We start from the raw sequence: 27,687 nt of genomic DNA, 5'->3' as shown, positions 1-27,687 counted from the left end.
TTTTTTTTGGAACCAAGGGCAATTTGACCTAATTTCCCGATCAATTGGGCAACCGATAGAGTTGGGGGTGGTTCGGATCGGGATCCTGATCCAAAAATGGTAACATGAATCTCGAACAAATCTCTCTTGGGACGAGATTCTGAAATTCTAAATCGAACCGAAATTTTATTAAAAGCATTATGAACCTCCTTGAAAAAAAGAGCGAGATGAAGAAATTCTAAGCTCGTAATTCACACGGTAAAAAATAGATAGACGAATTTGGTAAACACATTATGAACCATCTATCTAGTTTTTTACGATTTATGCATTATTAACACGGAGTTTACTGAAAATTCTACTATACAACTGAGGACAAATCATTCTTTTTATATCTTTAATCACGTGATTTATTGATCACAAACTATATTATTGTTTTAATTTTTATTATAAAGAGAGAGAGAATGATTGAATCCGAGAAGCAATGGGTTTTGTTAATTGTTTTTCTCCACACCTCCATTTTATATCTCCAGTCGACGCACCCTCCTCCTCAGGTACTTGTCTGCTTTTGATTATATGTTGCGGCTGCTGCTTCCATGTTAAATGTGGTGTGTTTATTTTATTCAGTATTTATTGTATGGGTGGTGGGTTGCAGGTGTATTTGGAGGCTTGGTTCCCAAATCCCAAAGGCCAAATGGGTTTTTATTCTTCAGCTAATTCATTCATACATGCTGCAGTAATCCAGGGTTTATGATGAGTGGCAAGCAGATGAAAGTAAGTACCCTTAATTTGATTTTTCCCTACATGTGTCTCTATCTGCTAAAACTTAGGAGCCGTTCTGGTCAGATATCAGTTTCATCACTTGAAACCTAAAATGCCAATACTCTAGGGCTCTTTTGGTGCCTAGTATTAGATTGCATTGCATTGCATTGCAGGAAAAGTTGAACTTTCATGGAAATAGTATGGAGATTTAGGTATTGTTTTCTACACAGAGGGCCAACCCAAATCATCAGTGCACTGCGCATGCTGCCTATCTGCCACTTTTCATCGCCAAAGATGTGTCCAACTAACAAAACCCAGGAAAATTTCCCGAAACTTTTTGACCGACAAACAAGTAAACTCAATCATCAAGATGTGCATTCCACTTTATTGAACTGCCCTTCTGATTTGATTGCACTGAGATTCTTCTTGTGGTGTGCCGGACAACATAATTTTTTTCACAATAAGATTGTGATTGATCACATGGTTGGTGTGATCAAGCGCGTGATGGAACAATACAGAACCGTTAAATTGGTTATTAGGGAACTAGAGAGCATGGGGTGTGTTGTAAAATCTCAAACATTTTTGCTGTTGTTGAGGATTTATTGGCGTGGCGAAATGTATACAATGGTCTTTGAGGCTATTGAGCTAATGGGTACTTATGGCTTTACTCCAAACACATTTGCTCGTAACATAATCATTGATGCGTTGTTCAAAATTGGGCATGTGAATTTAGCTATTAAGTTTCTGAAAGAGACCCGAAGGCCAAATTTTTTGACTTTTAACATTGCACTGTGTAATTTATGTAATATCAATGATTTATATCACATTGGAGATGTGTTTAGAATGATGTTGCAATGGGGATATAGCCCCAAAGTGGAGACATTTGAGATGATTTTGAGCTGTTTATGCAAAATGGGTAAAATAGTGGAGGCGCATCAAGTTTTGGGTCTATTGATTACTTTGGGTATTGCTGTGTCTGTAAATGTTTGGAGTATGTTGATGAATGGGTTTTGTCGGTTGCAGAGACTTGATGTGGCTGGTAAGTTATTGGAGAAGATGGTTGAGACTGGTTCTTCTCCTAGTATTGTAACGTACACGACTTTAATCAGGGGATTTTTAAAATCTAATATGGTTAGTGAAGCATTCAATATTCTAAATATTATGGAATCCAAAGGATATGCCCCTGACCTCGTTCTTTGTAATGTGTTAATAGACTCCTTTGCCAAAGCTGGGAGGTGTGATGATGCCATTGATGTTTTTGTTAGCATGCGATCACGGAACTTGGCTCCTGATTCTTGTACTGTCTCTTCATTATTATCTACCTTGTGTTTGTCTAGGAGGTTTGATATGTTACCCAAGTTGGTTCGTGGACTTGACATAGAAGCTGACTTATTGCTATGTAACTCACTTCTCTGTTATTTTTGTAAAGCCAAGTTTCCGTCTCTTGCTGTAAAGTTTTATAATGATATGCTTGATAATGGCCTTACCCCAGATAAGTATACTTTTGTTGGATTAGTAGATGGGTTATGCAAGGCAAAAAGAGTTGATGAAGCAGTTGATTCGTATCATGGGATTCTCCAGAGTTTCCCTGGACAGGATGCTTATATTCATACTGTGGTCATGGATGGGCTTATAAAGGTCCGTAAATTTAATGCGGCCATTAGAGTGTTTAGAAAAGCAGTTGAAGAGGGCTACACCCTTGATGTTGCGGCATACACAGTTGCCATTATAGGGCTCTTTATGGGTGGTAGAGCTGGAGAGGCTTGGTCACTCTATTGCCAGATGAAGGAAGTCGGCTTGGCTCTTACTGTACATACATACAATGTAATGGTCTCTGGTTTTGTTAAAGAAAGAGATCTTAATATGGTTAATTTAATGCTACAAGAGATGATAGAAGCAAAAGTAGAACTGAGCTCCAATACTTTCTTGAGATTATCAAAATTCCTCTGTAGACCATATCTTTCTAATTCAGTTATTGAACTATGGATTGAGATGAGAAGTTTGGGTTTGATATCTTCTAAGGTAGTGCAAGAATTACTTTCTGATGAAGTTGCCAAAGGCATGAAAGTAGATGATGGCCTAATTGCATTTTCAGACGTTACTTCAGAAACTGATCGATCTGTGGAGGCATCTGGCTCTGAAGACGTTTATGATGTGGCTGCTTCAATGGCTTGAGATTTATAGTGGTTAAGATTTGCCTCTTCAATGTCTTCTCTTGGAATTGACAGTTTAAATGGCATTTCTTCTAGCATGCTAAAGGTAATTCTTGTAACTTCAATTTCTTTCCTGTCTAATTGGTTATCTTTGAATTGCCTTTGGCCTTTGGGATTAATTCTTAAAACATTCAATTTGAATTTAAGAATTTATTTTGGATATTTGGGTTGCTGGTTGGTACCTTTTTTTTTCAAAAAAAAAGAAAAAAAAAAGAAAAAAAACTCATTTATCAAATGCGATAACCTTAAAGATGCTAGTTGTGATTTCTCCAAAGAAAAGCTTGTTTCTCATTCCTAAAATCGTGTGGCTTTCACTTATTGTTTCAATTATTACTTATTAGGAGCACAAAATAGATTTGAACAGAATAATAATCAAACAACTAAAAGAGAAACTTGTTTATTTGTTTTCATTTTTTTCCCGAAGAGGGGAGCTTGTTTATTAGTAATTCGGGGAAAATGTACCATGCCTTATAATTTTACAAATTTATAACATTTAGAGGGGTACATCTCATTTATCTTGCACAATTTATTGGAGCAAATAAGGGAAGGGGCAAAACTCAGGAGTTTGTTTTTCATTCTTCACTTCTTTTAGTTGATGCTTCATATCACTATGATTCACTGTATGTTTGTCTCTGGCAGCTGGCTCCTATACTCGTCAGAGTTGCTTAGTTTGGGGTTATGTACGTGGTCAACAATCCTACAAATATCAGCATTAGTTTGCCCAGTTTATTAAAGTTGTGAGTTTTAATCATCAGATTTCTGCAAAGTTTCTGAAGGTGCTTTCTAGTTATCACCTTGCGATTTCCTCATTTTGAAGTATGCTTATCCCTTTGTGAATATTGATATATGTAGGTCATGATGTAGTTATTGTGGGGTTATGGATGCCCAATGAGAACGCGGGAGAACAGGGTTGACCATTTGACTTGAGCAGGTGCGTCGGCTTTTGGGGATAGACTTATACTCCCAACTTCATACCAACAGAGCAATTGGGCTTCATATCTATATGCTTTGTGAGTGTCTCCACTTTTGATTAACACATCGATTACCCCTCGTTGTGTATCACTTTACCGAAAGACGATGTTGACCCCCCAATAATTCATTGAAACTCTTTTTCATCTTTGTTGTGGTACAGAGTAGTAATGACCTCCAGTTAAGGATTTGATACATATTCCCTAAAGATTATACTTTTGCATAATATGCTTGGTTTTATTGTTTTATAGATACCGTTGCTTTTCACTGAACTGCCAAAGTTCAATTCCTTCATAGAAGTTTTCGTATCTTCAATTCCTTCTAGATGATATATTTGGCAATGCTATTTAACATTTATTTCTTTTTTTCTTTGCTGGAAAATATAATTAATACTCACTTGTTTACCTTTGTTTGTTTTCAGATTGGAAGATTTGTCTAGGTTTAACATCACATTAGGTTTACATATGTAATTGCCAAATCCTGCCTTTCTTTTTTCCTAATTCCACTCATGTGTTGGTATAGGCATTTTCAAACTTTGGTTATAATTTGGTCTCTATACCTACTACAATGGTTCAATGTGGTACGCACTCTTAAGCCAATTATAAATTGAGTCTTCTGCTGGTGTTTTTGTTTTTTCTTTTGCAAATTCTTTGATGCTTTGTTGTATTTTTAAGTGGAAGCAATATCATACGGTATACTTGTTGGCAACAACATGCATGCTGTAAGCAAATATATAAGAATTGTTCTTTGTCGACGTACAATGTGTAACTTGATACTTTTACTATAGTATTGATTCATTTCCACCGAGATATGTGAAAACAAATATGATTCCCAAGCTATAAGCAAGAATTTAATGAGTGTGTCTCTAAGCATGTTTCTTGCCTTTATATCAAGCCTGCATGAAAATAAAGATGCTCTAAGAGAGTCTGTAACTTCCTTAGTAATAGGAACCTTGAAATCACAATAGTTCGATCATTTCAATTGCGACAAACAACTATATCATCATTGATATATACCGTACTGTGTAGGTTAATATGGAACTTCTGAACATATAGAGTTCACTACAATAAGCTTCAGTCCATTGGTTCTCTGTGGCGTCACTGCCTTTCTCGGTTGCAGGCCATGTGGGAGAGGAAGGATGCGAATTAGTCTTGCACTCAAAGCAAAACCACAAGGGGCCCAAAGGTTAGTAAGGAAATGCAACTGTTGGTTTTGTATTTACATGTATGCTTGCTAACTATGAATAACTCTTGAATGTTTGAACAGTTTATTCTTTGTTTTTACAGGAAATGCAACTGGTTACTTGTTGGCAACAACGTGCTTGTTGATTTGAGTCTTTTACATCTATACTTGCTAACTATGAATAACTCTTGAATATTTGCAACTGGTTACTTGTTGGCGACAACATGCATGCTGATTTGAGTCTGGATACTAATACTTTTGAGGATACCATTTTAAGATTGTGTTTTGTAAGAGAGTTGTAGATGTTATTTTTAATTACTTTAGTCTAAAGTAGATTTCCGAACTGGCACTATTCATGTTGCCTATGGAATGGGGTCTCTATTTTGCTTTAATTACAAAGCTGCCATTGTGTGTGTGGGATGTGCTTCGGCCGAAACACCCGGATTGGGCCGCTACATTTGGGCCTGGGAAACGGCTCCTTTGGAAGAGAGAGAGAGGGAGAGAGATTTCTTGCACGAATTAGGGGAGAGAAAGAGGGCTTCACGGCATGATTTGGAGGAGGGCTTCACGGCATCATTTGGGGGAGAGAAAGAGAGGGAGTTGGGTGCATGATTTGAGAGTAGAGAGATGGGGGAAGGCCTCGCGCAGACAATGTGGCTGTGAGCCATGCCGTTGCACAGAGAGAGAGAGAGCGCAGAGAGGAAGATGACGGAAATTGAGGAGGCCCATGCCTGCAGAGAGTGAGTGAGATCTGACAGCTATCCACTAATTTAGGCTTCCAACTGTTGGTGATCGAGAGATTGCTGGGGTAGCTGATGGCCTGTTTCACATCGAATAGGTCAGTTCATCCAAATTTAGCAATTGACTCTCAAACTCTGAATCTGATTTCGTCTCCTTGCTGCTGTTCTCCCCCATTCCCCTCTTCTCTCTTTCTTCCATAAATTTAGTCAACTAATTCGATTATTCATTTTTTCTGATTGAATATCTGCGGCTCCACAAAAGATTCAGTTTTTGTCTGATCATTGTCAGACACTGTAGCAATTTTATGTTTGTCAAAATTTATAGTTATGGTTATTGATTGCTGGAATTTTGGTCGTAGTGGTCCAGACTTACATGCTCATGGTCTTATCATTAATTTACTGTGAAAAGAAAAGATGGATAATTTAGTGCGAACTGTGCTTAATTCAACGGAGATTTGCTAGGTTTTTAATACAATTAGGTTAATTGGATATTGGATATTTTCTCTAAAGGGTGATAATTTTTATAGAATTGATAAGTTTTATCTCCTTCGTTTTACTTTATGTTTAGAATTTGTTGGATTGAGCATTCTTCACAAGCTTTGATAATTGTTTAATTTCTAAGTTTTGTTCCATGCATGGTTGATTTTTTTTATAATTATTGAATCACTTCAATATTTGCTTGGTACTTAGGATCTGAAGCTTTTTGACTTTTGAAGAGCAGCTGCAGGGAAAGTATGAGGTACCCTTTTTTTCTTTGTGTGTGTGTGTGTGTGTGCGTTTTTTTTTTTTTTTTTTAATTTCTATTTTTTCTGCAAGACATGAAATATATTGTAGGAATCAAATGTATGATTGTCACCAAATGTGTATATCTTCTGTGGAATATTATTGGTGATTATGGTAATATCCAATGTATGGGTATGGTATTGCATAACTTTGTAGATTAAAATCCTGTAAAGGTGGTGTCGGTGAGGGAAAATATCAAGTGTGAATTTGTGTGATTAGCACTCAATATTGAAAATAACAATACCAAGTACATCATAAATCCATTGTAACCTACTTGACCAAAAGTTCCACACTATCTTTATACCAACTCCTGCAAAAAACACTGTCTTTATACTAAGTGTTGCATAAAAACGATAGTTGTTATCCCAGACTAACTTATCAGAATTTGTACAGCATTTAATGCTTATTTTTTTTATTTTTGAAGCTCTTTATCTCATTGTTTCCTGACTAATTTTCTGGAAGTGAGGTTGAATACCAATTGGTGGTCTCTGGCTGAGATTTAATTCTTTTTAAACACTCCTCATAGGCCATTACGATTGATACTTTAATATGATAGCAGAGATGCCAAGTTGTGCTCCTTTAGTTTATGTCTATTAATTCGCTTTTAGAATTAACAATTACCATGCATCCAATTCTAGGACTTTATGTTTACATGTAGGGAGTCGGGTTTTTTGATGCAGAATGTAAGTGACCCCACTTCACGTACTCTGAAACTATCTAAGCTTGGTAATGATTTTGACGGGCATGTCTGATGCCTTCTCAAACATTTTTTTTTGAAAAGAAACGAAAGAATTTTATAAAACGAAAGAAATACAAAAGAAAAACAGTAAACCACGTGGAAAAGATATCCACCTGGAGCTAGAAGAAAACTAGCAAGGGCCCCTAACGAAAACTAAGAGAACAGAGGAAAAGCTAGACCAAATCAAATAACGGCAGCTAACAAATCCCTAAAAATAGAAGAGAACTTGTAATCTCTAAACTCCACAGAAACCGAAGTCCAAAGGGCTGCCCAGTGTTTTACTCTATCCCAAAGCTCCTCAACCCCCACTCCCTTGTAATCCTCAAAGACTCTTTTATTACGCTCCAACCAAATGTTCCAGAAGAGGGCCAACAACAGAGATCCCCACAAAGTTTTGGCTTTCCTCCCTTTCCCTAGGCCTTCGAACTTAGTGCTTAGGAGCTCAAAACAGCCCTTTGGAGTGACCCAACTTGCTCCAGCATCCTTGAGCAAATTCCACCAAAGTTGAATGCTATACGGACAGTGGAGGAAAACATGGTTGACGCTTTCCTCCCCGGATTTGCACAAAGCGCACCATTGGGGGGAGAAACATGCAAAAGGCATTCGTCTTTGGACTTGATCACAAGTATTAACCTTCCCGAGCGCCACTAGCCACACAAGGATTTTGACTTTTGGAGGCACTTTTGCTTTCCAAATCTGAACGAAAGGGGGAAATTGTTGCACAACTTCATTGTTGCAAAGGAAAACGTTATAGGATTTGCAAGTGAACTGGCCAGAACCTTCTAAATTCCATCTTCTCCTGTCTTCTCTAGAATGACACAGCCGTACGGACTCCACCTTCTGCAGTAAACCAGCCACCTCTTCAATCTCCGACTCTCTTAGGTTTCTCCTAAAATCGAAATTCCAACTGACCGGCTGTAAAGAAGAAATCAATTCCAAATTGTGGAATTGATATCAAAGGCTGATTATAAAACAGATATCAAAGCCAATAGTAAGTGTTTGGGGGCTTCTTGGTATGATAGTTATATGTCTGTTCTGTGTATGTTTTCTTTCTGTCTGTTCTTAGAGTGTACTCCTTATCCAGTGATGTGTAACAGAGACATAGCAAAAAAGAAGCTTGCATCGTTTTCGGTGAAAATGGATAAGAGGAAAAAAGTTTTTGCAGTTTCTATCTTCTGTATAGTTTCCCGATGGGTATGCAATATCTTTTAAATCCCACGGTGTGTTCGAAGTTAGAACTAAGTAGATTTGTTGCACATTCTTCGTCTGAAGATATCCTAAAGAGCCAGAATTATATTATGGGTGGGAGAAGCAAAATATATATGTGATGAATTTGGATTTTGCAGTCTCTAGATGAGGCAAGGCTCACGCCTCTTCCTCTGGTGTTGTGGGATTTTTATTTAATTAATTTTTTGGTCATTTGCTTTGCCTTCCGTATAGTTTATATTGTGATGTGCAGCATTGGTGTTGGCTCCAATGATATCGGGTGCTTTAGGATTGAGACCAACCTCTAAATTGATTGGTAAATCAATTATTGGATGCTAGCGTCAGCTAAATCCTCTCGAAAATTGGTTTAGTTAGTACATATTTGTATAATATTTTGATAGAAAATGCGTTATATTCTTTCTGTATTTGGTTCGCAAAGGGAGGGCAACATTTTTCAGGCTTTGGATATTAAAGACTAAAGATGATTTTACTTTGTTAATTAGTTTAATTAGCATGTGGTTTGGTGGGGTCTGGTACGTATTATGGAACTAAAGTGTGTGACAGAAGAATCACAGTTGCTATTATAGTTGACAGTGGATCTTTGTACGATAGACATCTTGCTGGATGAGCTGTGCTTTTACCAACCAACCCTAATAAAATTATATTTGAATCATGCTGTCTTTTGCCTATATATGCAAAAATCATTTCCAACTGGGTAAGTGTTTTGTGTTTGGTGTGTGTGAGTGTGTGTGTGTGTGTGTGTTCATTGTTCATTGTAGGGAACTTAAAATGAAATAAAGGCTGAGTGGAGCAATTATTATTGAAATTTATGGGATTTGGAGAGAGAAAGTCTCTCCTTCTTCGTTGAAACTAGAACAGCAGAAAAACATTTCAGAAAACTTGGATTTTTAAGAAAAAAACGCCCAGATCACCCTGAGTCGCGCCTCTGCCTCCTAGACGCGCTCCGGCAACGACTCCGCCCACTCCCGCGAAACTGAGGCGGCAACTCTCACACCCAGCCTCGGAGGCGCTCTGGGCTAGGTTCTTAAAACACTGGTGTTGATACCGAAAAAGAAGATGAATTTAAAAGAATAGAGTTGCTTTAGGACCAACTGATGAAAAGGATTAGAGACAGGGTTGTTGAATACACTCTTGGTCATGCTTCTGTGATGTTATGAGAGCTCTAAGACTATCGCTGTAACATGGAGAAAGGAAAAGTCCATGGAGGGTTTTGGTGCATTTTTGTTTTGTCTGAGTGTACATTGTTACATTTGATATCGAACTATACTCAAATGTATGAAACATTATAGGTTTCTGAAAAAACATAGTTGGGAAGTATAATACATCAATGAATTCTGTTTTTAACTTCATGTTACATGAACTATATAGAGCAACTCTGCTGAGTTGTTTGCGATAGAAATTTTCATTGGACACATCATACCATTAGGTTGAGTTGTCATTTCTGTTATGCACTGTCGACCGTCTTCCCCGGCTTAGGTGGTAACAGGTTAGGTGGTGTTGAGGTTGATTTTTGAGTCGAAGTTTAACCCATTAAAGATATATATTAGTGTCGCTAATAGCTTGAATTGACACACGACCATATTCTTTGGTCATTACTTCTTATAAATGCTAATGCATACTAATACCTGCAATAAATAATGTTGAACCCTATCATTAGGTGTTTAATTAGTTGGTTGTTTCGTAATCAGATTGCTGAACAAAAAGTTTGTGTGATCAAGCATGTATCATTGCAATTGGAATTTGTGTTGTGATAGTGTTGTGTTGTTCATGCAGTGTTTAAATGAATAAATTTTCTATTTCATTTCCATTATAATTAGAAATTTAGAATCATACATGATATTAATTTCAAATAGGTCTTTAAAGTCTGTATTTTAGATTTGTGTATTTGTGATTTTGGATGACACTGAAATTATTAACGGGTTTGTTTTATTTAGTTGAAATTAGACCTTTGATTGTAGGGTTTGTGTAACTGTTCTATTTATGTTTAGGTAAAATTGCTGTAATTAGTTTAGTTGCTTTGCAGGGTTGTTTAGTTGGACTTTTAATGGACGAATTCCAGTTTTCAGTGCTTTGGCCACCAACACTAGCAGCAGAATCATTTGGTTATAATTTTTGGAAAACTGAGCACTAGGTTATGTGTGTTTTTGCAAGAAAAGCTGGAACTTTTTTGTTGAGGAAGAAGATTGATACTGATTCATGGAAATAGTATGGAGATTTAGGTATTGTTTTGTACCCAGAGGCCCAACCCAAATCATCAGAGCACTGCGCATGCTGCCTATCTGCCACTTTTCATCACCAAAGATGTGTCCAACTAACAAAACCCAGGAAAATTTCCCGAAACTTTTTGACCGACAAACAAGTAAACTCAATCATCAAGTTGTGCATTCCACTTTATTAAACTGCCCTTCTGATTTGATTGCACTGAGATTCTTCTTGTGGTGTGCCGGACAACATAATTTTTTTCACAATAAGATTGTGATTGATCACATGGCTGGTGTGATCAAGCGCGTGATGGAACAATACAGAACCGTTAAATTGGTTATTAGGGAACTAGAGAGCATGGGGTGTGTTGTAAAATCTCAAACATTTTTGCTGTTGTTGAGGATTTATTGGCGTGGCGAAATGTATACAATGGTCTTTGAGGCTATTGAGCTAATGGGTACTAATGGCTTTACTCCAAACACATTTGCTCGTAACATAATCATTGATGCCTTGTTCAAAATTGGGCATGTGGATTTAGCTATTAAGTTTCTGAAAGAGACCCGAAGGCCAAATTTTTTGACTTTTAACATTGCACTGTGTAATTTATGTAATCTCAAAGATTTATATCACATTGGAGATGTGTTTAGAATGATGTTGCGCTGGGGATATCACCCCAAAGTGGAGACATTTGAGATGATTTTGAGCTGTTTATGCAAAATGGGTAAAATAGTGGAGGCGCATCAAGTTTTGGGTCTATTGATTACTTTGGGTATCGCTGTGTCTGTAAATGTTTGGAGTATGTTGATGAATGGGTTTTGTCGGTTGCAGAGACTTGATGTGGCTGGTAAGTTATTGGAGAAGATGGTTGAGACTGGTTCTTCTCCTAGTATTGTAACGTACACAACTTTAATCAGGGGATTTTTAAAATCTAATATGGTTAGTGAAGCATTCAATATTCTAAATATTATGGAATCCAAAGGATATGCCCTTGACCTCGTTCTTTGTAATGTGTTAATAGACTCCTTTGCCAAAGCTGGGAGGTGTGATGATGCCATTGATGTTTTTGTTAGCATGCGATCACGGAACTTGGCTCCTGATTCTTGTACTGTCTCTTCATTATTATCCACCTTGTGTTTGTCTAGGAGGTTTGATATGTTACCCAAGTTGGTTCGTGGACTTGACATAGAAGCTGACTTATTGCTATGTAACTCACTTCTCTGTTATTTTTGTAAAGCCGGGTTTCCATCTCTTGCTGTAAAGTTTTATAATGATATGCTTGATAAAGGCCTTACCCCAGATAAGTATACTTTTGTTGGATTAGTAGATGGGTTATGCAAGGCAAGAAGAGTTGACGAAGCAGTTGATGCGTATTATCGGATTCTCCAGAGTTTCCCTGGACAGGATGTTTATATTCATACTGTGGTCATGGATGGGCTTATAAAGGTCCGTAAATTTAATGCGGCCATTAGAGTGTTTAGAAAAGCAGTTGAAGAGGGCTACACCCTTGATGTTGCAGCATACACAGTTGCCATTATAGGGCTCTTTATGGGTGGTAGAGCTGGAGAGGCTTGGTCACTCTATTGCCATATGAAGGAGGTCGGCTTGGCTCTTACTGTACATACATACAATGTAATGGTCTCTGGTTTTGTTAAAGAAAGAGATCTTAATATGGTTAATTTAATGCTACAAGAGATGATAGAAGCAAAAGTAGAACTGAGCTCCAATACTTTCTTGAGATTATCAAAATTCCTCTGTAGACCATATCATTCTAATTCAGTTATTGAACTATGGATTGAGATGAGAAGTTTGGGTTTGATATCTTCTAAGGTAGTGCAAGAATTACTTTCTGAAGAAGTTGCCGAAGGCATGAAAGTAGATGATGGCCTCATTGCATTTTCAGATGTTACTTCAGAAACTGATCGATTTGTGGAGACATCTGGCTCTGAAGACGTTTATGATGTGGCTGCTTCAATGGCATGAGATTTATAGTGGTTAAGATTTGCCTCTTCAATGTCTTATCTTGGAATTGACAGTTTAAATGGTATTTCATCTAGCATGCTAAAGGTAATTCTTGTAGCTTCAATTTCTTTCCTGTCTAATTGGTTATCTTTGAATTGCCTTTGGCCTTTGGGATTAATTCTTAAAACAGTCAATTTGAATTTAAGAATTTATTTTGGATATTTGGGTTGTTGGTTGGTTGCTTTTTTTTATTTCAAAAAAAAAAAAAAAAAAAACTCGTTTATCAAATGCTATAACCTAAAAGATGCTAGGTGTGATTTCTCCAAACAAAAGCTTGTTTCTCATTCCTAAAATCGTGTGGGTTTCACTTATTGTTTCAATTATTACTTATTAGGAGCACAAAATAGATTTGAATAGAATAATAATCTAACAAATAAAAGAGAAACTTGTTTATTTGTGTTCATTTTTTTCCCGAAAAGGGGAGCTTGTTTATTAGTAATTTGGGGAAAATGTACCATGCCTTATAATTTTACAAATTTATAACATTTAGAGGGGTATATCTCATTTATCTTGCACAATTTATTGTAGCAAATAAGGGAAGGGGTAAAACTCAGGAGTGTGTTCATTCTTCACTTCTTTTAGTTGATGATTCATATCACTATGATTCACTGTATGTTTGTCTCTGGCAGCTGGCTCCTATACTCGTCAGGGTTGCTTAGTTTGGGGTTATCTACGTGGTCAACAATCCTACAAATATCAGCATTAGTTTGCCCAGTTTTTTGAAGTTGTGAGTTTTAATCATCAGATTTCTGCAAAGTTTCTGCAGGTGCTTTCTAGTTACCACCTTGCGATTTCCTCATTTTGAAGTATGCTTATCCCTTTGTGAATATCGATATATGTAGGTCATGACCTAGTTATTGTGGGGTTATGGATGCCCAATGAGAACGTGGGAGAACAGTGTTAACCATTTGATTTGAGCAGGTGCATCGGCTTTTGGGGATAGACTTATACTCCCAACTTCATACCAACGGAGCAATTGGGCTTCATATCTATCTGCTTTGTGAGTGTCTCCACTTTTGATTAACACATCGATTACTCCTCGTCGTGTATCACTTTACAGAAAGACGGTGTTGACCCCCCAATAATTCATTGAAACTCTTTTTCATCTTTGTTGTGGTACAGAGTAGTAATGACCTCCAGTTAAGGATTTGATACATATTCCATAAAGATTATACTTTTGTATAATATGCTTGGTTCTATTGTGTTTTATAGATACCGTTGCTTTTCACTGAACTGCCAAAGTTCAATTCCTTCATAGAAGTTTTCGTATCTTCAATTCCTTCTAGATGATATACTTAGCAATGCTATTTAGCATTTCTTTCTTTTTTCCTTTGCTGGAAAATATAATTAATACTCACTTGTTTACCTTTGTTTGTTTTCAGATTGGAAGATTTGTCTAGGTTTAAAATCACATTATGTTTATACATATGTAATTGCCAAATCCTACCATTTTTTTTCCTAATTCCACACATGTGTTGGTATATGCATTTTCAAACTTTGGTTATAATTTGGTCTCTATACCTACAATGGTTCAATGTGGTACGCACTCTTAAGCCGATTATAAATTGAGTCTTCTGCTGGTGTTTTTGTTTTTTCATTTGCAAATTCTTTGATGCTGTGTTGTATTTTTAAGTGGAAGCAATATCATACGGTCTACTACAAGTTTCATGATTCATGGAAATTGAATCTGATATGTTTGGTGAATAAACATGATGTAAGAATTGTTCTTTGTCGACGAACAATTTGTAACTTGATACTTTTACTATAGTATTGATTCATTTCGACCGAGATATGTGAAAACAAATATGATTCCCAAGCTATAAGCAAGAATTTAATGAGTGTCTCTAAGCATGTTTCTTGCCTTTAAATCAAGCCTGCATGAAAATCAAGATGCTCCAAGAGAGTCTGTAACTTCCTTAGTAATAGGAACCTTGAAATCACAATAGTTCGATCATTTCAATTGCGACAAACAACTATATCACCATTGATTTATACTGTACTGTGTAGGTTAATATGGAACTTCTGAACATATAGAGTTCTCTACAATAAGCTTCAGTCCATTGGTTCTCTGTGGCGTCACTGCCTTTCTCAGTTGCAGGCCATTGGGAGAGGAAGGATGCGAATCAGTCTTGCACTCAAAGAAAAACCACAAGAGGCCCAAAGGTTAGTAAGGAAATGCAACTATTGGTCTTGTATTTACATGTATGCTAACTATGAATAACTCTTGAATGTTTAAACAGTTTATTCTTTGTTTTTACAGGAAATGCAACTGGTTTCTTGTTGGCAACAACGTGCTTGCTGATTTGAGTCTTTTACATCTATGCTTGCTAACTATGAATAACTCTTGAATATTTGCAACTGGCTACTTGTTGGCGACAACATGCATGCTGATTTGAGTCTGGATACTAGTTCTTTTGAGGATACCATTTTAAGATTGTGTTTTGTAAGAGAGTTGTAGATGTTATGTTTAATTACTTTAGTCTAAAGTAGAGTTCCGAACTGGCACTATTCATGTTGCCTATGGAATGGGGTCTCTATTTTGCTTCAATTACAAGGTTGCCATTGTGTGTGTGGGATGTGCTTCGGCCAAAACACCCGGATTGGGCCGCTACATTTGGGCCTGGGAAACGGTTCCTTTGGAAGAGAGAGAGAGAGAAATTTCTTGCACGAATTGGGGGAGAGAAAGAGGGCTTCACGGCATCATTTGGGGGAGAGAAAGAGAGGGAGTTGGGTGTATGATTTGAGGGTAGAGAGATCGGGGAAGGCCTCGCACAGACAATGTGGCTGTGAGCCATGCCGTTGCAGAGTGAGAGAGAGAGAGAGAGAGAGAGAGAGAGAGAGAGAGAGAGAGAGAGAGCGCAGAGAGGAAGATGACGGAAATTGAGGAGGCCCATGCCTGCAGAGAGTGAGTGAGATCTGACAGCTACCCACTAATTTATTCTTCCAACTGTCGGTGATCGAGAGATTGCTGGGGTAGCTGATGGCCTGTTGCACATCGTAAAGGTCAGTTCATCCAAATTTAGCAATTGACTCTCAAACTCTGAATCTGATTTCGTCTCCTTGCTCCTGTTCTCCTCCATTCCCCTCTTCTCTCTTTCTTCCATAAATTTAGTCAACTAATTCGATTATTCAGTTTTTCTGATTGAATATCTGCGGCTCCACGAAAGATTCAGTTTTTGTCTGATCATTGTCAAACACTGTAGCAATTGTAAGTTTGTCAAAATTTATAGTTATGGTTATTGATTGCTGGAATTTTGGTCGTAGTGGTCCAGACTTACATGCTCATGGTCTTATCATTAATTTACTGTGAAAAGAAAAGATGGATAATTTAGTGCGAACTGTGCTTAATTCAATGGAGATTTGCTAGGTTTTTAATACAATTAGGTTAATTGGATATTGGATATTTTCTCTAAAGGGTGATAATTTTTATAGAATTGATAAGTTTTATCTCTTTCGGGTTACTTTATGTTTAGAATTAGTTGGATTTAGCATTCTTCACAAGCTTTGATAATTGTTTAATTTCTAAGTTTTGTTCCATGCATGGTTAATTTTTTTTATAATTATTGAATCACTTCAATATTTGCTTGGTACTTAGGATCTGAAGCTTTTTGACTTTTGAAGAGCAGCTGCAGGGAAAGTATGAGGTACCCTTTTTTTCTGTGTATTTTTTTTTAAATTTCTATTTTTTCTGCAAGACATGAAATATATTGTAGGAATCAAATGTATGATTGTCACCAAATGTGTATATCTTCTGTGGAATATTATTGGTGATTATGGTAATATCCAATGTATGGGTATGGTATTGCATAACTTTGTAGATTAAAATCCCGTAAAGGTGGTGTCGGTGAGGGAAAATATCAAGTGTGAATTTGTGTGATTGACACTCAATATTGAAAATAACAATACGAGGTACATCATAAATCCATTGTAACCTACTTGACCAAAAGTTCCAGACTATCTTTATACCAACGCCTGCAAAAAACACTATCTTTATACCAAGTGTTGCATAAAAACGATAGTTGTTATCCTAGACTAACTTATCAGAATTTGTACAGCATTTAATGCTTATATTTCTTATTTTTGAAACTCTTTATCTCATTGTTTCCTGACTAATTTTCTGGAAGTGAGGTTGAATACCAATTGGTGGTCTCTGGCTGAGATTTAATTCTTTTTAAACACTCCTCATAGGCCATTATGATTGATACTTTAGTACGATAGCAGAGATGCAAATTTGTGCTCCTTTAGTTTATATCTATTAAGTCGCTTTTAGAATTAACAATTACCATGCATCCAATTCTAGGACTTCATGTTTACATGTAGGGAGTCGGGTTTTTTGATACAGAATGTAAGTGACCCCACTTCACGTACTCTGAAAGTATCTAAGCTTGGTAATGATTTTGATGGGCATGTCTGATGCCTTCTCAAACATGAATAGCCTGTGGGGTTTTAAAAGATTGATATGAATTCCAAATTGTGGAATTGATATCAAAGGCTGATTGTAAAACTGATATCAAATCCAATAGTAAGTGTTTGGGGGCTCTTTGTATGCTAGTTATATGTCTGTTCTGTGTATGTTTTCTTTCTGTCTGTTCTTAGAGTGTACTCCTTATCCAGTGATGTGTAACAAAGACAGCCAAAAGGAAGCTTGCATCGTTTTCGGTGAAACCAGATAAGAAGAAAAAAGTTTTTGCAGTTTCTATCTTCTGTATGGTTTCCGGATGGGTATGCAATCTCTTTTAAATCCCACGGTGTGTTCGAAGTTAGAACTAAGTAGATTTGTTGCACATTCTTCGTCCGAAGATATCCTAAAGTGCCAGAATTATATTATGGGTGGGAGAAGCAAAATATATATGTGATGAATTTGGATTTTGCAGTCTCTAGATGAGGAGAGGCTCCATGCCTCTTCCTCCGGTGTTGTGGGATTTTAATTTAATTAATTTTTTGGTCATTTGCTTTGCTTTCCGTATAGTTTATAGTGTGATGTGCAGCATTGGTGTAGGCTCCAATGATATCGGGTGCTTTAGGATTGAGACTGACGCAGCACGAAGCAATGAAAGGGTTACCAGCGTAATCCCTTAGAGAACAAAGTTACTGGAGTCTACCAGTTTGATAGAAATCCCAAAGGATAATTTGATTAATTGATTGAAAAGTGTCTAGATGATTACAAAGCCATGGCTTAAATAAGCCTTTTACAACCTTTTGGAAAACTCAAAAGACTTAGGAAATTAAAATGAAAATAACTACATATAATAATGCCCTTGAAACCCTAAAAGACTCCATTTATTAGTAGACTGTTGTTTCGATGATTTTCTGTAAAAGATGGCTCTACCCACTTTCGTGGGAGAATTGAACACCTCTTCTACGACCGCACCAGAAATGAAAGTAGCGTTCATTCAACAAGAAAAGTTCAAAACATCAACTTTCGAGATATGACCGTAGCAAATAATCTATTAACACGTGAATTACCAATTCTCCAATCATTTTTATTTATTGCTCGGCGTTTCCTTATTTTAGTTTTATTGCATGTGAAATAATCGGATTTCTGTCCTACATCAGAGACCAACCTCTAAATTGATTGGTAAATCAATTATTGGATGCTAGCGGCAGCTAAATCCTCTCGAAAATTGGTCTATTTAGTACATATTTGTATAATATTTTGATAGAAAATGTGTTATATTCTTTCTGTATTTGGTTAGCAAAGGGAGGGCAACATTTTTCGGGCTTTGGATATTAAAGACTAAAGATGATTTTACTTTGTTAATTAGTTTAATTAGCATGTGGTTTGGTGGGGTTTGGTACGTATGATGGAACTAAAGTGTGTGACAGAAGAATCACAGTTGCAATTATAGTTGACAGTGGATCTTTGTACGATAGACAGACATCTTGTTGGATGAGTTGTGCTTTTACCAACCCTAATAAAATTATATTTGAATCATGCTGTCTTTTGCCTATATATGCAAAAATCATTTCCAACTGGGTAAGTGTTTTATGTTTGGTATGTGTGAGTGTGTGTGTGTTCATTGTAGGGAACTTTTTTTTTTTTTTTGAAAAGAAACGATAGAATTTTATAAAACGAAAGAATTACAAAAGAGAAAAAGTAAACCACGTGGAAAAGATATCCACCTGGGGCTATAAGAGAACTAGCAAGGACCCCTAAAGAAAACTAATTGAACAGAGGAAAAGCTAGACCAAATCAAATAACGGCTGCTAACAAATCCCTAAAAATAGAAGAGAAATTGTAATCTCTAAACTCCATTGAAACCGAAGCCCAAAGGGCTGCCCAGTGTTTAACTCTATCCCAAAGCTCCTCAACCCCCACTCCCTTGTAATCCTCAAAGACTCTTTTATTACGCTCCAACCAAATGTTCCAGAAGAGGGCAATCAACAGAGATCCCCACAAAGTTTTGGCTTTCCTCCCTTTCCCTAGGCCTTCGAATTTAGTGCTCAGGAGCTCAAAACAACCCTTTGGGGTGACCCATCTTGCTCCGGCTTCCTTGAGCAATTTCCACCAGAGTTGAATGCTATACGGACAATGGAGGAAAACATGGTTGGCGCTTTCCTCCCCGGTTTTGCACAAAGTGCACCAATGGGGGGAGAAGCATGCAAAAGGCATTCGTCTTTGGACTTGATCACAAGTATTAACCTTCCCGAGCGCCACTAGCCACACAAGGATTTTGACTTTTGGAGGCACTTTTGCTTTCCATATCTGAGCAAAAGGGGGAAATTGTTGCACAACATCATTGTTGCAAAGGAAAGAGTTATAGGATTTGCAAGTGAACTGGCCAGAGCCTTCTAAATTCCATCTTCTCCTGTCTTCTCTAGAATGGCACAGCCGTACGGACTCCACCTTCTGCAGTAAACCAGCCACCTCTTCAATCTCCGACTCTCTTAGGTTTCTCCTAAACTCTAAATTCCAACTGACCGGCTGTAAAGAAGAAGCTACCAAATTGGAAATACTTTGGTTTTTTGTCCTTGATAAAGAAAATAATCTAGGGAATTGCTCCTTCAACGGACCGCCCTCCAACCAACCGTCCTCCCAGAATCTCAGCCTCTCTCTGTTACCAACCTCGAAGTTGCATGAGTGAAGAAAGGGAGGGTAACCAGCCGAGATGTCTGTCCAGGGACACCTGCTCGAGCCTCGACTCGGACAATTAGCATCCCAACCATTTGCCACCAGACTGTACTTGCTCTTAATCACCCTATTCCAAAGAGAGTTTGATTCGCGCGGGAATCTCCACAGCCACTTGACTAATAAGGCGGCATTCTGATTTCTCAAATTTCCCAGACCAAGGCCACCTTCCTCCTTGCTTTTATACACTTTCTCCCACTTGACCAAGTGAAACTTCTTTCCTTCCTCAACCCCTTCCCAAAGGAACCCTTTCATTAGCTTTTCCAATCTCCCAATGACCCCGCGTGGGGCTTTGAACAGGGACATGTAGTATATGGGCAAGGATCCCAGGACAGCTTGGATCAATGTTAATCTTCCGCCTCTAGATAAAAAAGCTTTCTTCCAACCCTGAAGTCTCGATTCCACCTTCTCTACCACCGGGTCCCAGAACTTAATAGATTTTGGCTTACCTCCGAGGGGAAGACCCAAGTATTTCAATGGCCAACTGCCCACCTCACAGCCCCAAGAACTTGCTAGCCTTGTAATTTTCTCACCATCAGAATTAATTCCCACCAAGGAACACTTTGCTTTGTTAATCTTCAAACCTGAAACCTTGCCAAAAATTTGCAGCAAATGTAATAAATTGTTCCAAGCCTCCTCATGCCCTGCCAAGAAAAAGATGGTGTCATCCGCAAATTGAAGATGAGAAATCTCCACGTTATCTTGCCCAACACGCAGCCCTTGGATCAAATGATTCTCTTGAGCCTTCTCAATCAATCTGCTCAGCACGTCTACAACTAGGGTGAACAAGAACGGAGACAAAGGGTCACCTTGTCTCAGTCCTCTTGAAGCTTTGAATTTTCCCCTAGGTCTCCCATTAATCAAAACTGAGAAATTAGCCGTGCTTATGCAAACGAGCACCCATTTTCTCCATCTATACCCGAATCCCTTTCTCAGTAATACTTCTTCCAAGAATCTCCAATCGACATGGTCATAAGCTTTTTCGAAATCGATCTTAAGAACCAAACCCTCCTCCTTCTTCTGCCTCACCTCTTCGACCACCTCGTTTGCTACGAGGACAGCGTCCAGAATTTGTCTGTCTTTAACAAAAGCTCCTTGAGATGGGGAAATTGTACTGCCCATGACATTCTTTAGCCTTGTAGCAAGGACTTTTGCCACTACCTTGTAAAGACTGGTAACTAAGCTTATAGGCCTATAGTCCCTCAAGTTCACAGAATTTGCCTTTTTTGGGATTAGGCAGATATAAGTTTCATTTGTTACTGCGTTTATAATCCCATTTTCGAAGAACTCTTCCAACACTTTCAAGATATCCGCCTTCAAAATATCCCAACAACTTTGGAACATTTGCAAAGAGAAGCCATCCGGGCCAGGGGACTTATCATTCCCGCAATCGAAAACGGCTTTTTTGACTTCGTCTTCCTCGAACGGTCGTTCAAGCCAAGCTGCCTCGTTGGCATTAATTGGACACCAATTAATACCAACCAACCCCCAGCACTCCTCTTTGATGCTACTGAACAGAGACTTGAAAAAATGAATGATTTCGTTTTCAATCTCCTCTACCCCTTCTACCATTCTACCATCTTCCGCTTCCAATCTCTCTATAAAATTTCTCTTCCTTCTCTCACTTGCTACCTTATGGAAAAATCTAGTGTTGCCATCCCCATCTTTGGCCCACTCCACTTTGCTTCTCTGCCTCCACTTTACTTCTTCCTTCCAAACCAAATCTTCCACTAGGAAGCGGGTCTCTTCCCTCTTTCTTTTGGAGTCCGGGTCTAGACCTTCCCTTCCTTCTTTAAAGTCAATTTCCTCTAATTTGGCATGGGCTTCCTTAAGATTTCTCTCAGTGTCTCTGAAGACCTCCTTGCTCCAAGATTGCAATTTCTTTTTAATAATTTTTAACTTACTGGAAAATTTGTACCCCTCCCAACCTTTGACTATCGCAGAAAGCCACCACTTTTTGAGATTGTTTCTAAAGTCTGGATGTTGTAGCCATGAATTCTCGAACCTGAAAGGGCCTGGCCCCCACGTCACATTGTTGGTATCTAATTCGATTGGGCAATGATCAGAGGTTACCCTTGCCAGAGCCTTTTGCCTTGCATGTGGAAACGACTCCTCCCAACCACCAGAGAATAAGAATCTGTCTAATCTTCGGCAAATTGTTTCTTCTCGAAAATTAGACCAAGTGAACTGAGCGTTGAGCAGATCTGGGTCAATGAGTTCAGAGTCCTGGATAAACTGGTTAAAGATCCTCATACTTGCATTGGGCCTTCCCCCATTTGACTTCTCGTTTTCAAATCTCACCACATTAAAATCTCCCCCCACACACCATCTTGGACCGCAAAGACCATAAAGGCCAGCTAGTTCTTCCCAGAAATCTTGTCTCTCCCTATATTTGCAAGGGCCGTAGACCCCTGAGAGCCACCATTCCAAACCGTTCGACTCTCTAATTTTGATGGAAACTGATAACACTCCTACTAGAGACTCGACTACTGAAATATGTTTAGTGTTCCACATTACAACTATGCCTCCAGAACTTCCTCGAGCAGGGACGAAAACCCATTCTTTAAATCTGCTTCCCCACACACTTGCCACTAGCTTTCTATCAATTGTGACCGTTTTTGTTTCTTGTAAAATGATGATATCAGCCCGTGCTCGGCGGAAGTAGTCCTTCAAAAGAACCCTTTTCCTTCTGCTACCCAAACCTCTAATATTCCAGCTAATTATCTTCATTTAAATTTATCAAACCCCTTTTGCTCTTCTTTTTCTCTCCTCTTCCCACCCGCACCCCTGAGCTTTTACCCAGGAATAAGGATTTTTTTAGTGGCAGCAACGAAATCTTCATGTTTGACAAAAATTCGCTAGATCGTCCAGTAGGCTCCCATTTGTCAGAGACTCGGCTGAACCTTTTCCTCCTGCTATATTTAATCACGTTGTTGTTGTCGTCATTTTCCTTGGTTTGATTTTGTTTGACTACCTCAAGATCTTGTCTGTAATCCCGTAGGGTACCCTCCTCTTCAGTTGCCGAAATCATTTCCTTGTCTCCATCGGAGAATAGATTCTGCAGTATACCTTCACCACTTTCAATTGGATCGAAATTAGCCTTTTCATCTTGGGACGAATCCCCGGGCTCAACTTCAGATTCAGAAACCTGAGACCAATCATCTTCCTCAGCATGCGTGATTTGAGCAAGGTAATCGAAATCCACAGTTGGAAAAAAGTTTGTTGAGGAAATATTGCCGATGACCGATTCCATCCTCTCTGCGACTGATGTTACACAAAGAGGATTGTGACCCAATAACTCCTCCATCTCTTCGTCCTGATCCGAATCGTCATTTGGGGATAGAAGATTAGAAGCACCGATTTTCTTTGGCGTATCTTCCTCATTGAGGTTTAGCCGCGATCCGAACTCTTTTGGATAAACAAGTTTAAACCTTTTCGGTACATTGGCTAAGTCTCCGAATTTCGCAAGAAATTTCAGATTACTGCAAATTATAGTGGCTTCAATTCCCTTCTCGTGGGCCCGGGAGGTGCTCCTTTCTGATGCCATCTAGACTGTGTGAAACAGATCCACAGACTGAAAATTTGGCATCACCATAACTTCATTTCCGTGATGGGCCCGAGGATTTAGCCCAAAGAGTTCTAACGATATGGGTCTCTGGGGAGACCCAAGAAATGCCCCAATTTGGATATGTCCGTTACAGACTTTGTGTGGGCCGGACCCGTCCTTTCCCCCAACAAAAACATTGAAAATCTTTTGATCACTAGTAGACCCACAATCCACTTGGGACTGTCCGTCATAAGCTTTGATTGGGCCGCAACCCACCTTCCCCTCAAAATTAATATTAAAAACCCCCTGATGTGTGGAAAACCCACTTGCAACCTCTTCATGAATATAAAATTCCTTTTCCAGACAATTAGAAATCCCACCCACTGTTGAAGACAATCCTTTTGACAGATTAAAATAATTCCCACCGTTTGAAATCAATCCTTCTTCCACCCGGACAAACTTTCTGCTTGGGGAGCTGCTCCCTCCTTCTGACAACTTTTGTTCACCTGATAAGACACCTTGCTTTTCCCGGACGTAAACTTCCAATTCCTTACTCCGCCCACCGTCTGTCAACTTTTCTCCCGACAACACACCTTGCTTTCTGCCAGAGCCCATGGTGATGGGACATTTAAACTCCCCAATCTGAAAGCACGCACGTGACTCGACTCAGGGACAAGATTGATTTCCCGGATTAGAAATCGCCATTGCCGGAGGCAGTATTCCGTTCACCTTCTGTGTCTTCAGTTCGGCCTTCAAAGGGCGACGTGACATCTTCAGATGACGAGATTCTCCGTACTCGGCTACCGAAGCCTTAGGTCTCCTTGCTGGCGTAATTTGTCTAATTTTTACCCTGACGACAAAATCTCCATCTGCCACTTCCACAAACTCTGGAATAAAGCCAGTATTGTTTTGTTTGATTCTTATCTTAGCTTCAAGCAAGAATTCAAAATCAGCTGTTTTCCGGTCAATTTCTATCAAACCACCGCAAGCGTCGCCGATCTCATGAAAGAAATCGCTTGTCCACAGATGCGGCGATAATCCTTCCAGAGCAATCCATCCTCCATAACTGACCACCTTCCTCTCGCTTGGTTTGATGCTTTCCCACCATCCGGACAGCACCACTTCGGAGAATCCAATCATGGAAAGGACGCCAATTTGGGCAATCTGTGCTGCTTCCTCCTCATTCTTACAAACAAACAAAGCCTTATTGCATTGGAAGGGCACAAGGCTTGCTTTCCTTCCCATGATATTTAGAAGTGAGTCCTCCACCTCTCTCCAGGGCTGATGCACCACTTGTCTCTCACAGACAATTACACTTCCCCAGTTAAAGGCTTCCGGGGATTTGTCACTCTTGGTCCGACTCTTCTCAATCCAAATTTTCTCACCTGCGATTGCATTCGGCACCAGGTTTGTTGCCTTTATGCCTCCGAGAGCTGCATCTTTATATGACAACTGAGGAACCACACACGAATGGATCCTCGGGGGCTCGGGTGCCTCCCTCCTCGCAAGCCTTTTTGACTGAAAAAGGGTACCAGAGGCAACCCCCCCTTTCTTTCCTCCTCGCAAGATTTCGGACAATAACTCATCCATTTTCCTCCACCCGAAGAAATTGGCTCCTTTGGGGACGATAATCTTCCTTACAAGCCCCTGATTTTCTGATTTGGACAGAACAAGGAAGATCCCATTCTTGTTGTTGAAGCTTTCCACCCAAAACTGGTAGTTAAGACCCCTATACAGTCTGAAAAAGCTCCGAGCACTTGCTGTGATCGCCGTTTTAATCTGAAGACTGAGCCAAGAGGCACAGCCCAAGTCAAAAGAAATCTGAAACCCTCTGAATCTAGTCCTCTCAGTTAAACATATCCTTTCACCCAAGGACTTGTCTTCCACTTCTAGGATGAAAACCTTTTGCTCTACTTTGAAATCTCTGGCTAAATGCTTGTATCTCACATTCCTTCCTGACAACCGAGAGCTTGGAAGGACCCTTTCCCGTTTCTCCCAATCGCCCCTCTCCCTTCCCTTGCGTCGCCCCTCTCCCAAATCCTTTCGATGCATCATGATGCTCATCTAACTATCTGGTGCTTCTCATGAAAGCCCTAATAACTTCATACCCAATCACTTGGACGTTTCCATACTGGAACTATTGCTTTCGCTACTATTTCCAATTCCGCCACAAATCTAATCCTAGCTGCTGGAATATTGTAGGGAACTTAACATGAAATAAAGGCTGAGTGGAGCAATTATTATGGAAATTTATGGGATTTGGAGAGAGAAAGTCTCTCCTTCTTCGTTGAAACTAGAACAGCAGAAAAACATTTCAGAAAACTTGGATTTTGAAGAAAAAACGCCCAGATGAACGCCCTGCGCTCCGGCGACGCCTCTGCCCACTCCCACAAAACTGAGGCGGCAACTCTCACGCCCAGCCTTGGAGGCGCTCTAGGCTAGTTTCTTAGAACATTGGTGTTGATACCGAAAAAGAAGATGAACTTAAAAGAATAGAGTTGTTTTAGGACCAACTGATGAAAAGGATTAGAGACAAGGTTGTCGAATACACTCTCGGTCATGCATCTGTGATGTTGTGAGAGCTCTAAGACTATCGCTGCAACATGGAGAAAGGAAAAGTCCATGGAGGGTTTTGGTGCATTTTTGTTTTGTCTGAGTGTACATTGTTACATTTGATATCGAACTATACTCAACTGTATGAAACATTATAGGTTTCTGAAAAAACATAGTTGGGAAGTATAATTCATCAATGAATTCTGTTTTTAACTTTATGTTACATGAACTATATAGAGCAACTCTGCTGAGTTTGCGATAGAAATTTTCATTGGACACATCATACAATTAGGTTGAGTTGGCATTTCTGTTATGCACTGTCGACCGTCTGCCCCGGCTTAGGTGGTAACAGGATTAGGTGGTGTTGAGGTTGATTTTTGAGTCGAAGTTTAACCCATAAAAGATATATATTAGTGTCGCTAATAGCTTGAATTGACACAAGACCATATTCTTTGGTCATTACTTCTTAGAAATGCTAATGAATACTAATACCTGCAACAAATAATGTTGAACCCTATCATTAGGTATTTAATTAGTTGGTTGTTTCGTAATCAGATTGCTGAACAAAAAGTTTGTGTGATCAAGCATGTATCATTGCAATTCGAATTTGTGGCGTGATAGTGTTGTGTTGTTCATGGAGTGTTTAAATGAATAAATTTTCTATTTCATTTCCATTATAATTAGGAATTTAGAATCATACATGATATTAATTTCAAATAGCTCTTTAAAGTCTCTATTTTAGATTTGTGTATTTGTGATTTTGGATGACACTGAAATTATTAATGGGTTTGTTTTATTTAGTTGAAAATTAGACCTTTGATTGTAGGGTTTGTGTAACTGTTGTATTTATGTTTGGGTAAAGTTGCTGTAATTAGTTTAGTTGCTTTGCAGGGTTGTTTAGTTGGACTTTTAATGGACGAATTCCAGTTTTCAGTGCTTGGCCACCAACACCAGCAGCAGCACCATTTGGTTTTAATTTTGGGAAGACTGAGCATTAGGTTATGTGTGTTTTTGCAAGAAAAGCTGGAACTTTTTTTGTTGAGGAAGAAGATTGATACTGATTCAGACATGCGTTTACATTTTTATTTTCAACTTTTTGTTAGAGATTGCTATGTGAGACTACTACTAACTCAACATTTGTTTTCCTTAAGATTTCTAATCTTATAGATTAATAATGTTAGTCTCACTACCTTGGTATGTGATCAAGTACATGATTGGGTAATGGCAAATTTAATGTTTGTTTTCTACCCTTTCTTATATTGCTATATTGTTTTATGTTGTAGATGATAGTTATCAACTATATATTTTATGAAAAGTGTTTCTATATAGCCACACACAATACATATAATCCATTTAACATTCTTGTGGCAACGCAGACTAAATCTTTGGACAAATAAACATCTTTCATATTTTGTCAATAATTCTTTTGGGAATTTTTTCCTCGTTAACGTATGTCTCCTTGCTCTTCATCAAATTTACTGCTGGCCTTTCAGTTTTCTCCAACTTGTCAATTAATATGGCTTATGAATATTTGGAAGAACATCTTGAATATTGCTAAAAGAACACCTTATCGATTTAAAACCAGCAACATCGCACAAGGCTCAATTGTTAGTGATAACTAGAATGTAAAAATTGTTGTTTTGTGA

General features: G+C 38.6%; 1 protein-coding gene across 35 annotated transcripts; it reads left to right on the top strand.

Annotated features, from left to right (window-relative positions):
• Positions 1-190: 190 nt before the first annotated feature.
• LOC126609999 (putative pentatricopeptide repeat-containing protein At1g16830) lies at positions 191-27,288 on the top strand. Of its 35 annotated transcripts, none has more exons than XM_050277945.1 (12): positions 2,947-2,997; positions 3,591-3,688; positions 3,804-3,882; positions 4,443-4,500; positions 5,040-5,105; positions 5,207-5,940; positions 6,533-6,581; positions 10,615-12,857; positions 13,442-13,539; positions 13,655-13,812; positions 14,820-14,975; positions 15,073-15,360. In XM_050277945.1, exon 8 carries the CDS (start codon positions 10,788-10,790, stop codon positions 12,771-12,773), a length of 1,986 nt encoding a protein of 661 aa, XP_050133902.1. In that variant the 5' UTR covers positions 2,947-2,997; positions 3,591-3,688; positions 3,804-3,882; positions 4,443-4,500; positions 5,040-5,105; positions 5,207-5,940; positions 6,533-6,581; positions 10,615-10,787; the 3' UTR covers positions 12,774-12,857; positions 13,442-13,539; positions 13,655-13,812; positions 14,820-14,975; positions 15,073-15,360. The 35 variants fall into 35 exon arrangements, with proteins under 35 accessions (XP_050133913.1, XP_050133905.1, XP_050133904.1 ...); XM_050277940.1 differs by having other exon boundaries at positions 4,949-5,105; XM_050277942.1 differs by having other exon boundaries at positions 3,804-3,961.
• The last annotated feature ends 399 nt before the right edge of the window (positions 27,289-27,687 follow it).

Source organism: Malus sylvestris, chromosome 17, assembly GCF_916048215.2.
Source record: "Malus sylvestris chromosome 17, drMalSylv7.2, whole genome shotgun sequence".
Lineage (NCBI taxonomy): Eukaryota > Viridiplantae > Streptophyta > Magnoliopsida > Rosales > Rosaceae > Malus > Malus sylvestris.
Note: the sequence above shows the minus strand (reverse complement) of the source record. Positions and strands in the feature narration are given on the sequence as shown.

Bases quoted from the DNA above. Each gene is read 5' to 3' on its own strand.
- LOC126609999 (XM_050277947.1), top strand. From the start codon at position 928: ATGGAAATAGTATGGAGATTTAGGTATTGTTTTCTACACAGAGGGCCA.